Source organism: Bufo gargarizans, chromosome 7 (genome assembly GCF_014858855.1).
Source record: "Bufo gargarizans isolate SCDJY-AF-19 chromosome 7, ASM1485885v1, whole genome shotgun sequence".
Lineage (NCBI taxonomy): Eukaryota > Metazoa > Chordata > Amphibia > Anura > Bufonidae > Bufo > Bufo gargarizans.
In genome coordinates this window covers 39,905,895-39,924,208 of record NC_058086.1, presented here as the reverse complement: position 1 = coordinate 39,924,208, position 18,314 = coordinate 39,905,895, and the positions used below count along the sequence as shown (strand labels likewise).

The 18,314-nt window shown below is 45.1% G+C and overlaps 1 protein-coding gene across 1 annotated transcript in view; it reads right to left on the bottom strand.

Annotated features, from left to right (window-relative positions):
• SLC44A5 (solute carrier family 44 member 5) overlaps positions 1-18,314 on the bottom strand; it is an 81,175-nt gene that overhangs the window by 13,562 nt on the left and 49,299 nt on the right. The window contains 11 exon segments of the mRNA XM_044302287.1: positions 7,773-7,861; positions 7,999-8,069; positions 9,499-9,572; positions 10,818-10,921; positions 12,240-12,334; positions 13,601-13,863; positions 14,745-14,786; positions 14,788-14,833; positions 14,956-15,048; positions 15,570-15,669; positions 16,743-16,874. Coding sequence (XP_044158222.1) covers positions 7,773-7,861; positions 7,999-8,069; positions 9,499-9,572; positions 10,818-10,921; positions 12,240-12,334; positions 13,601-13,863; positions 14,745-14,786; positions 14,788-14,833; positions 14,956-15,048; positions 15,570-15,669; positions 16,743-16,874 — 1,109 coding nt within the window.

Genomic DNA, 18,314 nt, shown 5'->3' with positions numbered 1-18,314 from the left:
ACTTGTATTCACTCCCTTTGCAGAGAGGGGCTGAGATTGTTGTTATTGCAGATAAACAAAGAGTCAAAGAGAACCAGGGAAATGAGGAAATATTTTTTTTTTACCGAAAACTTGCTTAGCTTAGTTACAGTGGAGGAAATAATTATTTGACCCCTCACTGATTTTGTAAGTTTGTCCAATGACAAAGAAATGAAAAGTCTCAGAACAGTATCATTTCAATGGTAGGTTTATTGTAACAGTGGCAGATAGCACATCAAAAGGAAAATTGAAAAAATAACTTTAAATAAAAGATAGCAACTGATTTGCATTTCATTGAGTGAAATAAGTATTTGAACCCTCTAACAAAAAAAGACTTAATACTTGGTGGAAAAACCCTTGTTTGCAAGCACAGAGGTCAAACGTTTCTTGTAATTGATGACCAAGTTTGCGCACATTTTAGGAGGAATGTTGGTCCACTCCTCTTTGCAGATCATCTCTAAATCCCTAAGGTTTCGAGGCTGTCTCTGTGCAACTCTGAGCTTGAGCTCCCTCCATAGGTTTTCGATTGGATTAAGGTCCGGAGACTGACTAGGCCACTCCATGACCTTAATGTGCTTCTTCTTGAGCCACTCCTTTGTTGCCTTTGCTGTATGTTTTGGGTCATTGTCGTGCTGGAACACCCATCCACGACCCATTTTCAGTTTCCTGGCAGAGGGAAGGAGGTTGTCGCTCAGGATTTCACGATACATGGCTCCGTCCATTTTCCCGTTTATGCGAATAAGTTGTCCTGTGCCCTTAGCAGAAAAACACCCCCAAAGCAAAATGTTTCCACCCCCATGCTTGACGGTGGGGACGGTGTTTTGGGGGTCATAGACAGCATTTTTCTTCCTCCAAACACAGCGAGTTGAGTTAATGCCAAAGAGCTCTATTTTGGTCTCATCAGACCACAGCACCTTCTCCCAGTCACTCTCTGAATCATTCAGGTGTTCATTGGCAAACTTCAGACGGGCCTGCACATGTGCCTTCCTGAGCAGGGGGACCTTGCGAGCCCTGCAGGATTTTAATCCATTGCGGTGTAATGTGTTTCCAATGGTTTTCTTGGTGACTGTGGTCCCTGCTAATTTGAGGTCATTAACTAACTCCTCCCGTGTAGTTCTAGGATGCTTTTTCACCTTTCTCAGAACCATTGACACCCCACGAGGTGAGATCTTGCGTGGAGCCCCAGAGCGAGGTCGATTGATGGTCATTTTGTGCTCCTTCCATTTTCGAACAATCGCACCAACAGTTGTCACCTTCTCTCCCAGCTTCTTGCTAATGGTTTTGTAGCCCATTCCAGCCTTGTGCAGGTCTACAATTTTGTCTCTGACATCCTTGGACAGCTCTTTGGTCTTTCCCATGTTGGAGAGTTTGGAGTCTGCTTGATTGATTGATTCTGTGGACAGGTGTCTTTTATACAGGTGACTAGTTAAGACAGGTGTCCTTAATGAGGGTGACTAATTGAGTAGAAGTGTCTAACCACTCTGTGGGAGCCAGAACTCTTAATGGTTGGTAGGGGTTCAAATACTTATTTCACTCAATGAAATGCAAATCAGTTGCTATCTTTTATTTAACCCCTTAAGGACTCAGCCCTATTTCACCTTAAGGACTTGGCCATTTTTTGCAAATCTGACCAGTGTCCCTTTAAGTGCTCATAACTTTAAAACGCTTTGACTTACCCAGGCCGTTCTGAGATTGTTTTTTCGTCACATATTGTACTTCATGACACTGCTAAAATTGGGTCAAAAAAGTTAATTTTTTTGCACCAAAAAATAAAATTTTACAATTTTTTTTGAAAAATTAGCAAATTTCAAAGTTTCAGTTTCTCTACTTCTGTAATACATAGTAATACCCCCAAAAATTGTGATGGCTTTACATTCCCCATATGTCTACTTCATGTGTGTAGCATTTTGGGAATGATATTTTATTTTTTGGGGATGTTACAAGGCTTAGAAGTTTAGAAGCAAATTTTGAAATTTTTCAGAAATCTTCAAAATCCCACTTTTTATGGACCAGTTCAGGTTTGCAGTCATATTGTGAGGCTTAGATAATAGAAACCTCCCAAAAATGACCCCATTCTAGAAACTACACCCCTCAAGGTATTCAAAACTGTTTTTTCAAACTTTATTAACCCTTTAGGTCTTCCACAAGAGTTAATGGCAGATGGAGAAACAATTTAGAAATTTCTATTTTTGGGAAAATTTTCCAATATAATCAATTTTTTCCAGGAGTAAAACAAGGGTTAACTGCCAAACAAAACTCAAAATGGGTTGCCCTGATTCTGTAGTTTGCAGAAACACCCCATATGTGGTCGTAAACTACTGTTTGGCCAAACGGCAGGACATAGAAGGAGGGGAACACCATATGGGTTTTGGAAGGCAGATTTTGCAGGACTGGTTTTGTTTATACCATGTCCCATTTGAAGCCCCCTGTTGCACCCCTAGAATAGAAATTTCAAAAAAGTGACTCCATCTAAGAAAGTACACCCCTCAAGGTATTCAAAACTGGGTTTACAAACTTTGTTAACCCTTTAGGTGTTCCACAAGAGTTAATGGCAGATGGAGAAACAATTTAGAAATTTCTATTTTTTGGAAAATTTTCCAATATAATCAATTTTTTCCAGGAGTAAAACAAGGGTTAACTGCCAAACAAAACTCAAAATGGGTTGCCCTGATTCTGTAGTTTGCAGAAACACCCCATATGTGGTCGTAAACTACTGTTTGGCCAAACGGGAGGACATAGAAGGAGGGGAACGCCATATGGGTTTTGGAAGGCAGATTTTGCAGGACTGGTTTTGTTTATACCATGTCCCATTTGAAGCCCCCTGTTGCACCCCTAGAATAGAAATTTCAAAAAAGTGACTCCATCTAAGAAAGTACACCCCTCAAGGTATTCAAAACTGGGTTTACAAACTTTGTTAACCCTTTAGGTGTTCCACAAGAGTTAATGGCAGATGGAGAAACAATTTAGAAATTTCTATTTTTTGGAAAATTTTCCAATATAATCAATTTTTTCCAGGAGTAAAACAAGGGTTAACTGCCAAACAAAACTCAAAATGGGTTGCCCTGATTCTGTAGTTTGCAGAAACACCCCATATGTGGTCGTAAACTACTGTTTGGCCAAACGGGAGGACATAGAAGGAGGGGAACACCATATGGGTTTTGGAAGGCAGATTTTGCAGGACTGGTTTTGTTTATACCATGTCCCATTTGAAGCCCCCTGTTGCACCCCTAGAATAGAAATTTCAAAAAAGTGACTCCATCTAAGAAAGTACACCCCTCAAGGTATTCAAAACTGGGTTTACAAACTTTGTTAACCCTTTAGGTGTTCCACAAGAGTTAATGGCAGATGGAGAAACAATTTAGAAATTTCTATTTTTTGGAAAATTTTCCAATATAATCAATTTTTTCCAGGAGTAAAACAAGGGTTAACTGCCAAACAAAACTCAAAATGGGTTGCCCTGATTCTGTAGTTTGCAGAAACACCCCATATGTGGTCGTAAACTACTGTTTGGCCAAACGGCAGGACATAGAAGAAGGGGAACGCCATACGGTTTTTGGAAGGCAGATTTTGCTGGACTGGTTTATTTACACCATGTACCCTTTCAAGCCCCCTGATGCACCCCTAGAGTAGAAACTCCATAAAAGTGACCCCATCTAGGAAACTACAGGATAAGGTGGTTGTTGTTTTGGGACTATTTTAGGGGTAAATATGATTTTTGGTTGCTCTATATTACTCTTTTTTGAGGCAATGTAACAAAAAAATTAAATTCTAAAAAATTTCTACATTCGCTATTTAGTTTTGTGGAACACCTAAAGGGTTAACATAGTTTGTAAAGTAACTTTTGAATACCTTGAGGGGTGTAGTTTCTTAGATGGGGTCACTTTTTTGGAGTTTCTAGTCTAGGCTACATCAGGGGGGGCTTCTAATGGGACATGGTGTCAAAAAAAAAACTGTCCATCAAAATCTGCCTTCCAGAAACCGTATGGAGTTCCCTTCGTTCTATGCCCTGCCGTGCGGCTATATAGCCATTTACGACCACATATGGGGTGTTTCTGCAAACTACAGAATCAGGGCCATAAATATTGAGTTTTGTTTGGCTGTTAACCCTTGCTTTATTACCGGCAAAAGGGATTCAAATTGAAATTTTGCCCAAAAATGGGTGTTTTGGCACTGTTTTTGTTTTATATTTTTAACACCGTTCATTCGAGGCGTTTGGTCAAATGTTATTTTTATAGCGACGACTTTTACGCACGCGACGATGCCCAATATGTATGGCTCTCAGACTTTGGAGACACTAAGCAGGCATCCTAAAAACTGCGGCCCTCCAGATGTTGTAAAACTACAATTCCCACCATGCCCTGCTGATGGCTGTAGGTTGTCTGGGCATGCTGGGAGTTATAGTTTTACAACATCTGGAGGGCCGCAGTTTGAGGATGCCTGCTCTAAAACTAATATTTTTTTGGGGAAAAAAAATTGTTTCTGTGTCTCCAAAGTCTAAGAGCCATAGTGTTTTATGTTCTCTAGTGGACTGTTGGGGATTATAAAAATTTAGTACTCCATGGAAGTGTGATACTCCCTGAAGCAATCGATAACGCAGAGGCCCGGATGATCGGGGCACGTGTCACATTGAGTGGTGGTGTCCTTCCGTATCCCCCTCTTGTGACACACTCTGCATCTTTTTTGGGTTCGTCCCTTCTTTCCAGTATGGGGGACCACACCTGGAAAGTGTTGGCCAGGGACGATCCGGGCGCCTCCAGTTCCCGAGGTACTCCGGCCTGCTCTTTCCCGGTCCGAAAAGATCAGGTCTTTGAGGACTGCCTCATAGAATTGGAGGAATGTCCCTGTGCTGCCAGCGCTTCGGGATAGTACAAAAGAGTTGTACATGGCAACCTGCACCATGTAGACCGTAACTTTTTTGTACCATGCCCGGGTTTTGCGCATGGCATTATATGGCGTGAGGACTTGATCAGAGAGATCAACTCCTCCCATATACCGATTGTAGTCGACGATACAATCGGGCTTGAGGACCGTTGCCGCGGTACCTCGCACAGGGACTGGGGTGGTGCTGTTACCGTGGATTGTGGACAGCATAAGGACATCCCTCTTGTCCTTATACCTGACCAGCAACAGGTTTCCACTGGTAAGGGCACGGGTCTCACCCCTGGGGATAGGTACCTGGAGGGGGTGGGCAGGGAGGCCGCGCTGATTTTTCCGCACGGTCCCACAAGCGAACGTGGATCTGGCGGCAAGGGACCTGAACAAGGGAATGCTGGTATAAAAGTTATCCACGTACAAGTGGTAACCCTTATCCAGCAGTGGGTGCATAAGGTCCCACACGAGTTTCCCGCTAACACCCAGAGTGGGGGGACATTCTGGGGGTTGAATACGGGAATCTCGCCCCTCGTACACACGAAATTTGTAAGTGTACCCTGAGGTACTCTCACAAATTTTGTATAGCTTCACGCCATACCTCGCCCGCTTTGTGGGAATGTATTGGCGGAAACTGAGTCTCCCCTTGAACGCAACGAGAGACTCATCAACCGCGACCTCCCTTCCAGGTACGTAGGCCTGCTGAAATGTGGCCCCAAAGTGATCGATGACCGGCCGTATCTTATACAGCCGGTCATAGGCAGGATCACCTCGGGGTGGACATGCTGCATTATCGGAATAATGCAGACATTTCCGGATGGCCTCAAACCGGGGACGTGTCATGACCATACTGTACAGTGGGGTCTGGTATAGGACGTCCCCACTCCAGTATTGCCTGACACTGGGTTTTTGGACTAGACCCATATGCAGCACGAGGCCCCAAAATGTCCTCATTTCGGCTGCACTGACCGGCGTCCAGCCACCGGGTCTAGCCAAAAATGAGCCTGGGTTTTGAGCGACGAACTGTTGGGCGTACAGATTCGTCTGCTCCACCATCAAATTCACCAGTGGGTTACTGAAAAAAAAACTAAAAAAGTATATTTCAGTAAACCCCACTGTGGGAATCTGGATTCCAGGATTGCCAGCGAAATCCGGAATCTCAGGCTCAAAGTCCACTGGGGGACACCAGCTAAGTTCATCGGCAGGGGGCTCCGGTGAACTTATTTGGTGGGCCGGGAAACCAGTACGAACCCCAGGGCGGCTCGTACTAGGGTGGGCCACAGGATCCCTAGCATGTGTGGCCCCTGGCTCCGCCTGGCGGCGTCTCCGCCGCCTTGGTGGCTCATCGTCATCCGATGATGATGAGGAGGATGCGGATGACAGAAGGAATGTGGGGTCATCCTCATCCTCACTGGGGCTCTCGGAGTCGGAGGCAATCTGGGCGTATGCCTCCTCGGCCGAGAACACCCGGCGGGCCATGGGTGTGTGTGCGTGTAGGTGTGCGTGTGTGGAAACCTTTATTATATGTGCGTGTGTGTGTGGGGGCAACGGGTGTTCGCGTACTAAAAAAAGGAAAATAAAGGGGCAAGTGTTAGGAAAAAAAAAAAAAAAAAGTTCAAAGTTGCTGATCAGCGGTACAACGCTGATCAGCGGTGGGGCAGGCGATGCGCTAACAGTGGACGGACGCTAAAGTGCCGACCAGTCAGCGAACGCAGAAAAAAAAAAAAAAAGTGGTGGTAAGGGGGCTAGTGGTGAGGGGGGGGGGAGGCTGGGGGAGGGCTGGTGGGGGGATGGGTGGGGGGGTGGGGGGGGCTGGTGGTGGTGGGGGGCTGGTAGGGGGGGGCAAGTGGCAGGGGGGGCTCTGGGGTCTGATAGATGGATCAAAAAAGTTTTGTGTAAAAGTTCTTTTTTTTTTTTTTTTTCCTAACTAACTTTTCCCTTCTTTCCCTTCCTAATGGTGCCTCTCCCTCACTGACCCTAACCTACCTGAGTGGCGATGGGTGCAGGAGGGTGATGGATGCCGATTAGGGGGACACAGGAGCTGGTGCTGGACGATGCTGCACGGTCAGGGTGCTGGACAGGAAGAGGAGGGGAGAGAGGAGCGCAGGAAGTTTGAATCTCGCGCCTCTCTCCCCTGCACCAATCAGCACCCTGGACAGCAGTGTTCAGCACCAGGGCCAGCACCGCCTCCTCAAATCCTCGGACTGCGATTGGTGGTGTAAAATTACGCCACCGATCGCAGTCTTTTTCCGGTTCATCGGGTCACAGCACACCCGAATGGACCGGAAACGCAGAAAACCGCAGGTCTGAATGGACCTGCGGTTTTCTGCGATCGTCTATACGGGGGGGTCAAATGACCCCCCCCTGCGTTGTTACGGGATGCCGGCTGAATGATTTCAGCCGGCATCCCGTTCCGATTAACCCCCGCGGCGCCGGAATCGCGAATTGAAGCCATGACGTACCGGTACGTCATGGGTCCTTAAGGATTCGGGAAACATGCCGTACCGATACGTCATGGGTCCCTAAGGGGTTAAAGTTATTTATTCGATTTTCCTTTTGATGTGCTATCTGCCACTGTTACAATAAACCTACCATTGAAATGATACTGTTCTGAGACTTTTCATTTCTTTGTCATTGGACAAACTTACAAAATCAGTGAGGGGTCAAATAATTATTTCCTCCACTGTATATATTGCTACCCATCAGATTTACAGTGCTATATATTTTTTTTTTTCCATAACTCGGACAACCCCTTTAACTATGTTTATGCAGGGGATTTGGGGCTCTCTATAAGAAAAAAAAAAAGAGTTCTGTCTGAATGCTGGAAAAAGGGGAATGTATTTTTATATAACATCATGTCATTTTAGAAAAGTATAATTATTTACCAGGAGAGGCACCCAGTAGTAATTCAGCGAGGGAGCTTCATCCGTAATGACAGGTATTTTTCTTGTGAAGAAGAAAAAAGCGAGGACACCTGGATAACGGTATATATAAAGCACTGTGAGGTGGACATGCTTCAGCCACTAGTTTTGTCTGTTTACAATAAAATACTATAAAAGGTCTATAAATCCCATTGTGTAGGAAATACGTGTAAGGATATCAGTCACTTACCAACAGAGCCCGCAACAAGAATCTTCCCAAGAAAGAGCAAGAAATCGGTTACCTTGTCCAGAACAGCAACTCTGCGGAGGCCGAAATAACACAAGTGAAGGGTCAGAACAGTCGTCTGTGTGTACATACATTGATTATTTCATGGTGGATCACACCTCCCCCCTCCCCCCCACAGTCACCACATCCTGACCGGCTGACCTCCAGCGGTCATCTGCCCAGTACCAATGAGTCTGGACCAGAAGAAAGGCTCAGCAGGATTCAGGATATTCATTAGGACTCTACCGCATTATTGTAAGGCTAATTATACAGGTAGCGGTGATATTAATTAGGCACTGTATGGCGAAATTACTTATGCAATGCATTATGGTATTATTTAGGTACTCTATGTTGGTATAATTCAGGCAGTGTATGGTGATATTAATTAATTAGAGACTGTATAGTGGTATTATTTAGGCAATGTATGGTGGTACTATCTAGCCACTGTATGGTGGTATTATTTACGTACTTAGGGTGGTATTATTGTTTAGTAATATTGTTTAGGCAGTGTATGATATTATTTAGGTGCTGTATGGTGGCATTATTCAGACAATGTGTGGTGATATTACTTACACACTGAATAGTTGCATTATGTAAGCACCGTATGGTGGTACTATTTAGGTACTGCATGGTGATAATACTTAGGCATTGTATGGTGGTGTAATTTAGAGACTGTATGGTGGTATTAGTTATAAGCACTGTATGTTAGTATTATCTAAGTACTGTATAAGGCCTCATGCACACGAACAGTTGTTTTGGTCCGCATCCAAGCCGCAGTTTTTGCGGCTCGGATGTGGACCCATTCACTTCAATGGGGCCGCAAAAGATGCGGACAGCACTCCGTGTGCTGTCCGCATCCGTTGCTCTGTTCCGTGGTCCGCAAAAAAAATAAATATATAACCTGTCATATTCTTGTCCGTTTTGCGAAAAAAGAATAGACAGTTATATCAATGGCTGTCCGTGCCTTTCCGCAAATGGCGGAATGCACACGGACGCCATCCGTGTTTTGCGGATCCACAATTTGCGGACCGCAAAACACACAACGGTTGTGTGCATGAGGCCTAATACTGTTTGGGCAGTGAAGGTCGCTGGTACTGTATGGCAATCTTATTGATGCACAATACGTTGTTTAAATGGTTTTTTATGAACTCTCTCTCTCTATTTCCTCCCAAGAAGAGGAGAAAAGGACCCAGAAATGTTCTTCTCCTAACAAAACGGTGTCTCTGCAGGGCCAGGAAAAAAAGTTTTGACCCCACAGCCCTACAGAGCCACAAGTGTGATGCTACTCCGCATTATACGCTGGTGATCCTGCATACAGCAGCACAGGCCGCAGCTTTCTATGATGGATTTCTATGATAATAACTGAGAGGGTTAAGTGCATTCCAACTTGAATGGTGTCGGGTGGAGGTCCTCTGTAATCTGCATACAATAATTAGGTTCAGTATAGTAGTTGCTGACACGTACCGCACGACATTCCTCATCAATAGAAAGAATGCATCCTTAGCGGAAGTACAGAAGTTTTTTCCATAGATGGCAATCTGCAATAGAAAACCTGTGCAATCAGCTCGATCTAACTCCCAGGAGGTGCACGGCGAGTAAATACACAATCAGTTCAAAAGTCAGTGCTGAATAGACATTGATCCAAGAGATAATATGCTGGCTGCTGCATTCACCACTGGGGGGAGCTGTCGAGCTCACTGTAGACTGTTTATTCTCAAGGTGCATTCGTTTTGTATTCTGGTTGTGTCTCTTCAGGCTGTGTCAGCAGCCCCCAGTGTATAGAGTGCATGGGTATGCCATGGGTTGGCTTGGGAAGATTAATAAAAAGTTTGTCCAAGTGTTTAATACTGATGACCTAGTATCTGATCGGTGGTGGTCCGACTCCCAGCACCCCCAACTGATCAGATGTTTGAAAAGATTGTGGGGCTCTGAGTGCTCCGGCCACTGACATCACGTCCATCGTTCACATGGCCTATGTGCAGCTCAGTCCCGTTCACGTGAATGAGGCCGAGCTGCAATACCAAGAACAGACACTATCCATTGGGGCTGTGCTTGGTAAACTGCGAGGGGGCCACTGCGCTCACCGGAGCACTGCAACCTCTTCAAACAGCTGATCAGCGGGGTTGCCCTTTATCGGACGCCCACCAGCGACATACCGATGACCTATGCTGAGCATTAAACACTTGGACAATCCCTTCAATATTGTTGGTATCCACCCAAGTGCCTCTATTCTGATCGGATTATACCCCATCTATCCCTCTATTGGTGATAAGCGTTTAGTTTCATGTGCACAATACTGCAGAATTACAGCAACGTGACCTTGACTGTTTCTCTAAGGAAGTCGTAGGCAACCTTGCCACCACAATGAGGCCCGGTTCGCATTTGCATTGTGAACGCCGGCACTGTAATCTGGTCGCTGTATCCGGCGTACATGCAAAAAAATGCTACACGCAACATTTTTTGTCCTGACAAAAGTCGGCATGTAAATCAGCCGGATTACCACCAGATCCCATTACAGTGAACGGGATCTGGCGGTGCAGAGTGGTATCCAGCAGATACGGTGAACTCTGCCAGAACAGCCTGCCGGAGCTCACAGCGCAGATGTGAACCCAGCCTAAAGAGCACAGTCAGATACTTTATGATGGACACAACGTGGTTTGCAATCTCGAGTAACAGCGATGAATGTGAACTGCCCCGGCTTCCCTGTTCTATGATGGGATCAGTCACAGCGATTCCAGCAGTGGTATTAGGGAATGTGATCACATACGGTCCTACGTCCTCACCATGATGTATGCGTTCCTGTTTATAAACTTTATGAACTTTTCCAGGCACCAAAAGCAGCATTTCAGGCAGCACAATAAGAACCTGGCAAAGGAGTTCTGGGACGCTGCAAGGAAAAGATAAAATCATATTACAATCAAACAGAACTGCTCCGTGTGCACCTCCCCATGACACCACCATACCTGTCATCACCAGGGATATTACCATTAACCACTTCACCACCATGGACCCAAGGGGCACATTCTTTAGGGATGGTTACAACTGGTATTCTAGGGGTTACCGGTATGTCACGATTGATGTAAAAAATGAGAATCATGACAATAGGGCTGAAACGATTAATTCGACAAAAAATTCCTCAATTAAATTTTTTTGCATCGAGGATTCATTTGTGTCATGTGACCACGGAGCGGGAGTGAAGCGCTTGCTATTACTTACTGCTCTGTGGTCTCCCGCCGGCCCGCACCGCACTTTCTTCCTGACATATCGTCAGGTCATAGTGCACATAAGCGTGCACTATGACCCGATACTGTGTGACGTCAGGACGACGAAGATGGAGGAGCTGTGGAGCGGCGCCCCTACAGGAAAAGTAAGTACTGTCACTGGGGACATGGCTAGGTGGTGGCACTGGGGGGCAAGCTGGTGGCACTGGGGGGGCAGCTTGTGGCACGGTGGGGGCAGCTGATGGCAGTGGGGGGAGCGGCAGCTGGTGGCACAGGGGGGCAGCTGGTGGCACCGGCGGGGGGAAAGCTGGTTGCACTGGGCGGGGGGGGGGGCAGCTGGTGGCACCGGGGGTGGTGGCTGGTGGCACGGGGGGAGGGGGGGGGGCGGCCGGTGGCACCAAGGGGGGGGAGACTGGTGGCACCAAGGGGGGGGGGGAAGCTGGTGGCACCGGGGGGGGGGGGAAGCTGGTGGCACCGGGGGGGGGAGCTGGTGGCACCTGGGGGGGGGGAGAGCTGGTGGCATCGGGGGGGGGGGGGGCAGCTGATGGCACTAGGGGAGCAGCTGATGGCAGGACTTTTGTCTCTGCTCCAAAATCATCTTCTGAGCGTAAACCTAACGGACCCCATTATAGTCTATGGGGTCCGTAGGCTCCGCTCGCCTCAGTTATGTGCCCAATCCGTCCTTTCCGTTCTCCTGCTCTTATAACGGAGCAGGAGAACGGAAAGGCTGAACGCTGGTGTGAACGAGGCCTAAATGCCATTGGGAGCACAATACAAGTAAGTAGATATGGTAGGCAGGAGCTCCAGTTTAATGGGTGGGAGCCATGGAAAGTGACGGAATGTTTTGTTGCAAAATTGTATCAGTCGCTTTTATATTAGTAAATACAGCAGAGAATATAGAAACATTTATTCATAAAAATCCTAAATAAATCAACAATAAAAACGGTTGCAGATTCTTTCCATTCTCAGAAAATGGACTCTTACCTTTAAGTTTATGGTCTAAATATTCTAATATAATTCGTATAAACTGTACAAGAGCAAGGATGAGGGAGCCAAACGCCAGCGATCCGGTGTGATATCTGAAAAGGAGGAGATGTCAGTGGCACAGAGTTGGGAACTCCGCATGCAACAACCAATATCTAAATTTGCCTTTGTAATTATCTAATGTACAACATGAGCTCTATTGGTTCTAAAATATCAGGAGACTTTTTAAAAAGTAATAATAAGTTCATTGTTATACTCTAAGTTGGCAACAAACAGTGTAGTACTGCTGCTAGCCACTTGGGGGTGCAACTGTACTGGAATAGAGTTCAGATGTAATACATGGTTATGACTTTGCCCTAGTATGCAAAAATGTAATACTGCTGTTGTCATCTTGCTGGTGTAATTCTTTCAGAAAGAAATAATACAATTCCATTGCCGTATCTGTGCATTTTACTCATTGCAGTGAAGGTCTCTACTGGCCACATGGTGGTGATCAAGAAATCTGATCCAACCCATAGGTTGATGGTACAATTTGGATTATATTTGATCAGGATTATTATGTACTTTCTAAGGGTTTTTTTTTTTATTCTGCTATTTATAATATTAAACCAACTGAAGCATATTAGTGACATCTGACCAGATAATCTGTTAATGGCTTGCCTGTTGTCAGCTTGTTGACGGATTCCAACAGAAACTAGCAGAAGTGTGAATGCTGCTTTGGAGCATAATACAGGCTGTAACTCAGGATTAATTCTATTCTATGTAAAACAGAGTTCTATGCTGGACATGAGATTTAATTTTGTCAGCATAACAATGTCCATCTAGCTCTGCAGGACTCTGTAACATCACTTATTTAGGCCTCATGCCACGACCGTTGTTTTATTCCGTGTCCGTTGCGCAGTTTTTCGTGATTTTCTGCGGACCCATTGATTTTGAATGGGTCCGTTGAAAACTCGGCTAATGCACCGTTTGCCATCCGCGTCCGTGATTCCAGTCCGTCAAAAAAATAGGACCTGTCCTATTATTTTTGCGGAAAACCGTTCAAGTCAATGGGACCGCTAAAAAACGCGGAGGCACACAATATTGTCATCCGCGTCCGTTTTTTCCCTATCATTTGCATGGCAAACCTATCTTAGACTTTTTTTTTTACATTCCTTTATGTCTGGTGGTCCTCCAAAAATAAAGGAAGACACACGGAAACAAAAACGGATCACGGATCACAGAACCCCATTTTGCGGAACGGAACACAACAACGGTCGTGTGCATGAGGCCTTATCCTAATACTGAATCCTCAAATTGGATTATAGGCAATATAAGGGACGATTCTGCTTGTTTCATGGCTTCTTTACTCTGTACTTTACCTTATTGCTCGCCCAAAGGATGAAAAAAGGGGACACGTTGGGATGTCTGCAGGTTTCTTAAAAGCCCAGTAGTAGGAGGCGAAGGCCCCGGCCAGGGTGCACTGCCCCAGAGCGATGGAGAAGTTCACCAGCCACAGAAAGACAAAGACGTTACAAAGCTGAAAGATCAGGATGTACTGATAGTAGAAACTTTCACCCCCGTAAAATGCAAACGTGCACTGAGCCCCGGGACACAGCCTGGTCACATTAGTCGTATTGAAGGTCTAGAAAATAACAGGGACAAATAGAAAAGAGGTTTAACAACTGCTGGGGAGGGCAGGGTGTGCTGCAGCGAGACCGGGGCGTGCACGCTCACTTATGAGACATGTATTTACAGTAGGGAGAGTTGCATGCTTCACCTTTCAATATGCACATATGCCTCACACCTCAATAAACATAACACCCCCCCCCCCCCCCCAAAAAAAAAAATAAAACACACCACCACCTACCCTTGGGTCACGACTAGTGCACATGAACGGTACCAAAAAACATTGACAGTTACGTCTTCATGTATAACCTAAGATACCAGATCCCAGACTTCACCAGCACCCAGAATTCAGATCACAACACCCAAAACCTAGAACCCAGACCTGTCGGCCTCTAAACCACAGCATGCAAACACTGGTACTTAGACATAATAATCCAGACCTTAACAGCCAGATCATATCCTCCATATCCCAACATCCAGACCCCTGCACCACGACCACAACACAGAGACTTTAGGACTAACAAACTAGCACCCCGACATCACCCCCTCAGCATCAGCACCCAGACCCTAGCACTTAGAGATAATCACCCAGACCACATCACCCATATTCCAACATCCAGACCCCAGGACACTGGCACCTAGACAACAGCCCCTAAACCAAAGCACCTAGAAATCATCACCCAGACCACATCATCCATATCCAAACATCTAGACCCCGCATGGCAGGAGAAGTGCACCCACTGACTGCCTGCACACCAGTCTCCCATAGGAAACATTTGGAAGAGGTGAAGGTATAAAAGGTTTTCTTATAATGGCACACTGCTGTAGGAGAGGGGAGAAGGAGCGTCCTCCAGGACTAGAAGCTGAGATATGGGGGGGTTTTACTGGACGACTTACTTCAGGTGCACACACTGTGCCGGCGTACTGACAGAGGGTTCCTATTGGCCATCACTTTGTATACAGCCTCTCCGGACGTGGCCAGGAAGCTTGTACCCAGAGTTAAGGGCAAACATTTCATCATTGCCTGTGATTATTTCCATACGCTCGCCGCCAGCTGCCAGGCCTGGATTATAAAACGTGTGGTATACTGAAGTGATAAAAAGGATACACGGCGGTGACAGCCCAGTACGAGATGCATATGGCGATCAGGATGAAAGTGATGATTGGATAAAACAGGGTTGACATGATGTACCCGATAGCCCTGCAGAATAAAGAGGTACATAAGATCACCCTGGATTTACTTAACATCTGCCTACTGTCAAATTCTATGTGTAAGTAAACAGCGCCCCCCTCTGGCAGCACTTGGACTAATAATATAGACTAGATGAGCACCAGCTACTTTACATCCTCTAGTGGCTGCTTGCTGCCTTCAGCCAAACCGGTATAATGGATCCATCTTGTACCAATTGGCCAAAGCTGTATTTTCATTTGCTTCCAATAGGTTTTTTAAAATTGTGGCATGGTTCCTATGAAAGTGTCTATGGCTCGGTAATGAGATGCCAAAATACAGTACAAAGTGTAGGACAGTACTGCACAATGTATTGCATAATTCCACGTAATCAAAAATAACCTATAGCATCCAGTGGAGCATGCCACATTTTTTATGTACTATTTTTATACAGCAGTCCGTGTAGCTCCAATCCGCGTGATATGAATTCCAGGTGCAGTCACATACATGAGACCTTACCTGAAGGCAGAACACGACAGTACAGGTGATATTACCTGCTTCCCTCCTGTAAGAGCGCTATGGCAATTCTGATTCGGTTTCTTAAGAAGATCAACATGAGGATGATGATAACTTCAACAATGCAGAGGATAATCACTAGGGAAGAAAACAGACAGGTCGATGTCATGGTCAAAGCAACATTTTTTGTTATCTTTGTAAATGTCTTACATTACTGATCTTCTATTGTTCATGGGTTACATCCTGTATTATACTCCAGAGCTGCACTCACTATTCTGCTGGTGCAGTCACTGTGTACGTACATTACTTATCCTGTACTGATCCTGAGTTACATCTTGTATTATACTCCAGAGCTGCACTCACTATTCTGCTGGTGGAGTCACTGTGTACAGCCATTACTTATCCTGTACTGATCCTGAGTTACATCCTGTATTATACTCCAGAGCTGCACTCACTATTCTGCTGGTGCAGTCACTGTGTACGTACATTACTTATCCTGAGTTACATCCTGTATTATACTCCAGAGCTGCACTCACTATTCTGCTGGTGCAGTCACTGTGTAGATACATTACATTACTTATCCTGTACTGATCCTGAGTTACATCCTGTATTATACTCCAGAGCTGCACTCACTATTCTGCTGGTGGAGTCACTGTGTACATACATTACTTATCCTGTACTGATCCCGAGTTACATCCTCTATTATACTCCAGAGCTGCACTCAGTATTCTGCTGGTGGAGTCACTGTGTACATACATTACTTATCCTGTACTGATCCTGAGTTACATCCTGTATTATACGCCAGAGCTGCACTCACTATTCTGCTGGTGGAGTCACTGTGTACGTAGATTACTTATTCTGTCCTGATTTCGGAGTTACAGTCTGTGTTATACTCCAGAGCTGCACCCCTGCTTCTTGCTGTGACAGTCCACATGTCAGATAACTCACCATTGACAGCTGAACTCCTATAATGCAGTTATTTATTTCTCCATCACATTATTGTACAATGTCTTGTGTAAAGACTAAACTTCTAAGAATATACACTTTGAGCAGACACCGAACAGGCAGGGAATGCTGGGAAATGTAATGTTTGAAGTCTATAGAATAATGAATGCAGCTCTGGAGTATAATACATTCTGTAAATCAAGGACGTGTTGGATTTTTTCTTTCTTTAAGTCACATGCATTGTTCAGTTTTACAGAAATACTTACTGAACGCCAACCACGTGTCCCTCAGCTGTAAATAGACCCTGAAGTCCGTCTGCAGCCCGATGTCATAAATGGTTAAGTCGGAGCCAGGGACCCCTTTCAAGTTGTTATATTCCCAAAAGCAATGCCATATGCCTAAAGAGGAGAGAGTTACTGACTGATCACTTTGCAGAGCCTCAGCAGTCCCATCATGGGGGTTATCAAGTCCACGTAGAGCACCAGTCGGGGGGCGAGGGGTACCAGACAGACGGGCTGTCTACAGCTGGGGATATCAGACACAGTGGGAGACACCTTCCTTATCTATGCATTAGACATCTCAAGATGGAATCTAGAATCAAGACGTCCTTCCCCCTGACATTACCGAGACACGATGACCACACAGGAGGCGACTATAATCGAGTAAATCCAGTCCACGCACTTCATGGGCTTTTATGTATTAAAGGGAAACAGACTTGCTTGACTGTCGCCAACCAATTACCAGTAGAAGTGACTCCCCATAGTACAGAAGGTCTGGGAAGCCTTGGTATTAGCCCCCAGCAACCCCAATTCCCCCCAAACACTCCAAGGGCATGATGGCTGCCCTTCTGGTACTTAAATCATCCCAAAATCATGCATTGATATAGGCCACTGACCTTCACAGCAGACCCACCGCCACAAGGTACAGTCGTACCCTTACACATAGTACCCCCTCTGTACCATGTGGCGGTGGGTCTGCTGTGAATTTTCCACACTGGGAAAATCTGCAGCGGCAAAATCTGCACCAGATCAGGTGGATATTCTTGCATTAATGCTGTGTACACATGCACGTTCACACTGCAGATTGTGGCAAGTTTTCCGCATCAAAATCCGATCTCCATCTGTGTCCCATTGTTTTTAATAGGAAATCTGCACTGTAGGTCATAAAGATTTTTTTTTCCTGCTTGTAGATTCAAAATCTTGAAGGGATAAAAAAGCAACCTGTTCATTCTTGTTGCAGATTCCATGTGGATTTTCCATTTTTGCATTTCCGTTTTTTTATGCCCTGCCTTTCCAGATCCATGACTTTTATTTTTCTGCCCACAATTCGGTTCCGTTTTTACGGTGTTCACTATGCAGTAAAACTGACCTGTTCCCTTTATTCTCCGGGTCAGTATTATTACAACGTTACCACATTTACAAACTTTTTTTTTTTGTGTTTTAATACTGTAAAAAAGAATGTTTGGAAAAATATATATTTTTTTTTCCTTTTTCAGTGTCATATTCTGACCTTCAAAACATTTTTATTTTTATGTCTGTGGAGCTGTTTAAGGCCTCCTTTTTTTGGAGCATGTATGACTTTTTGATCACTTTTTATTCAGTAGGTGAAGTGACATTTTTTTTTTTCGCTGTATGGAATAAATATTTTTTATATTTTAATTTAGTTCAGGCATTTTGGGACACAGTTAACTATTTTTTATTATTTCTAATTATATTTCATTTTTAAATTAATAAAAAAAAAAATGAAAAGCCGACTCAGGTGCCATGGTCACAATTTCCCACGGCATCTGTGTGGCTAATCGTCTGCGCTCGGCATTATTGCCGATTACAGACATTAAC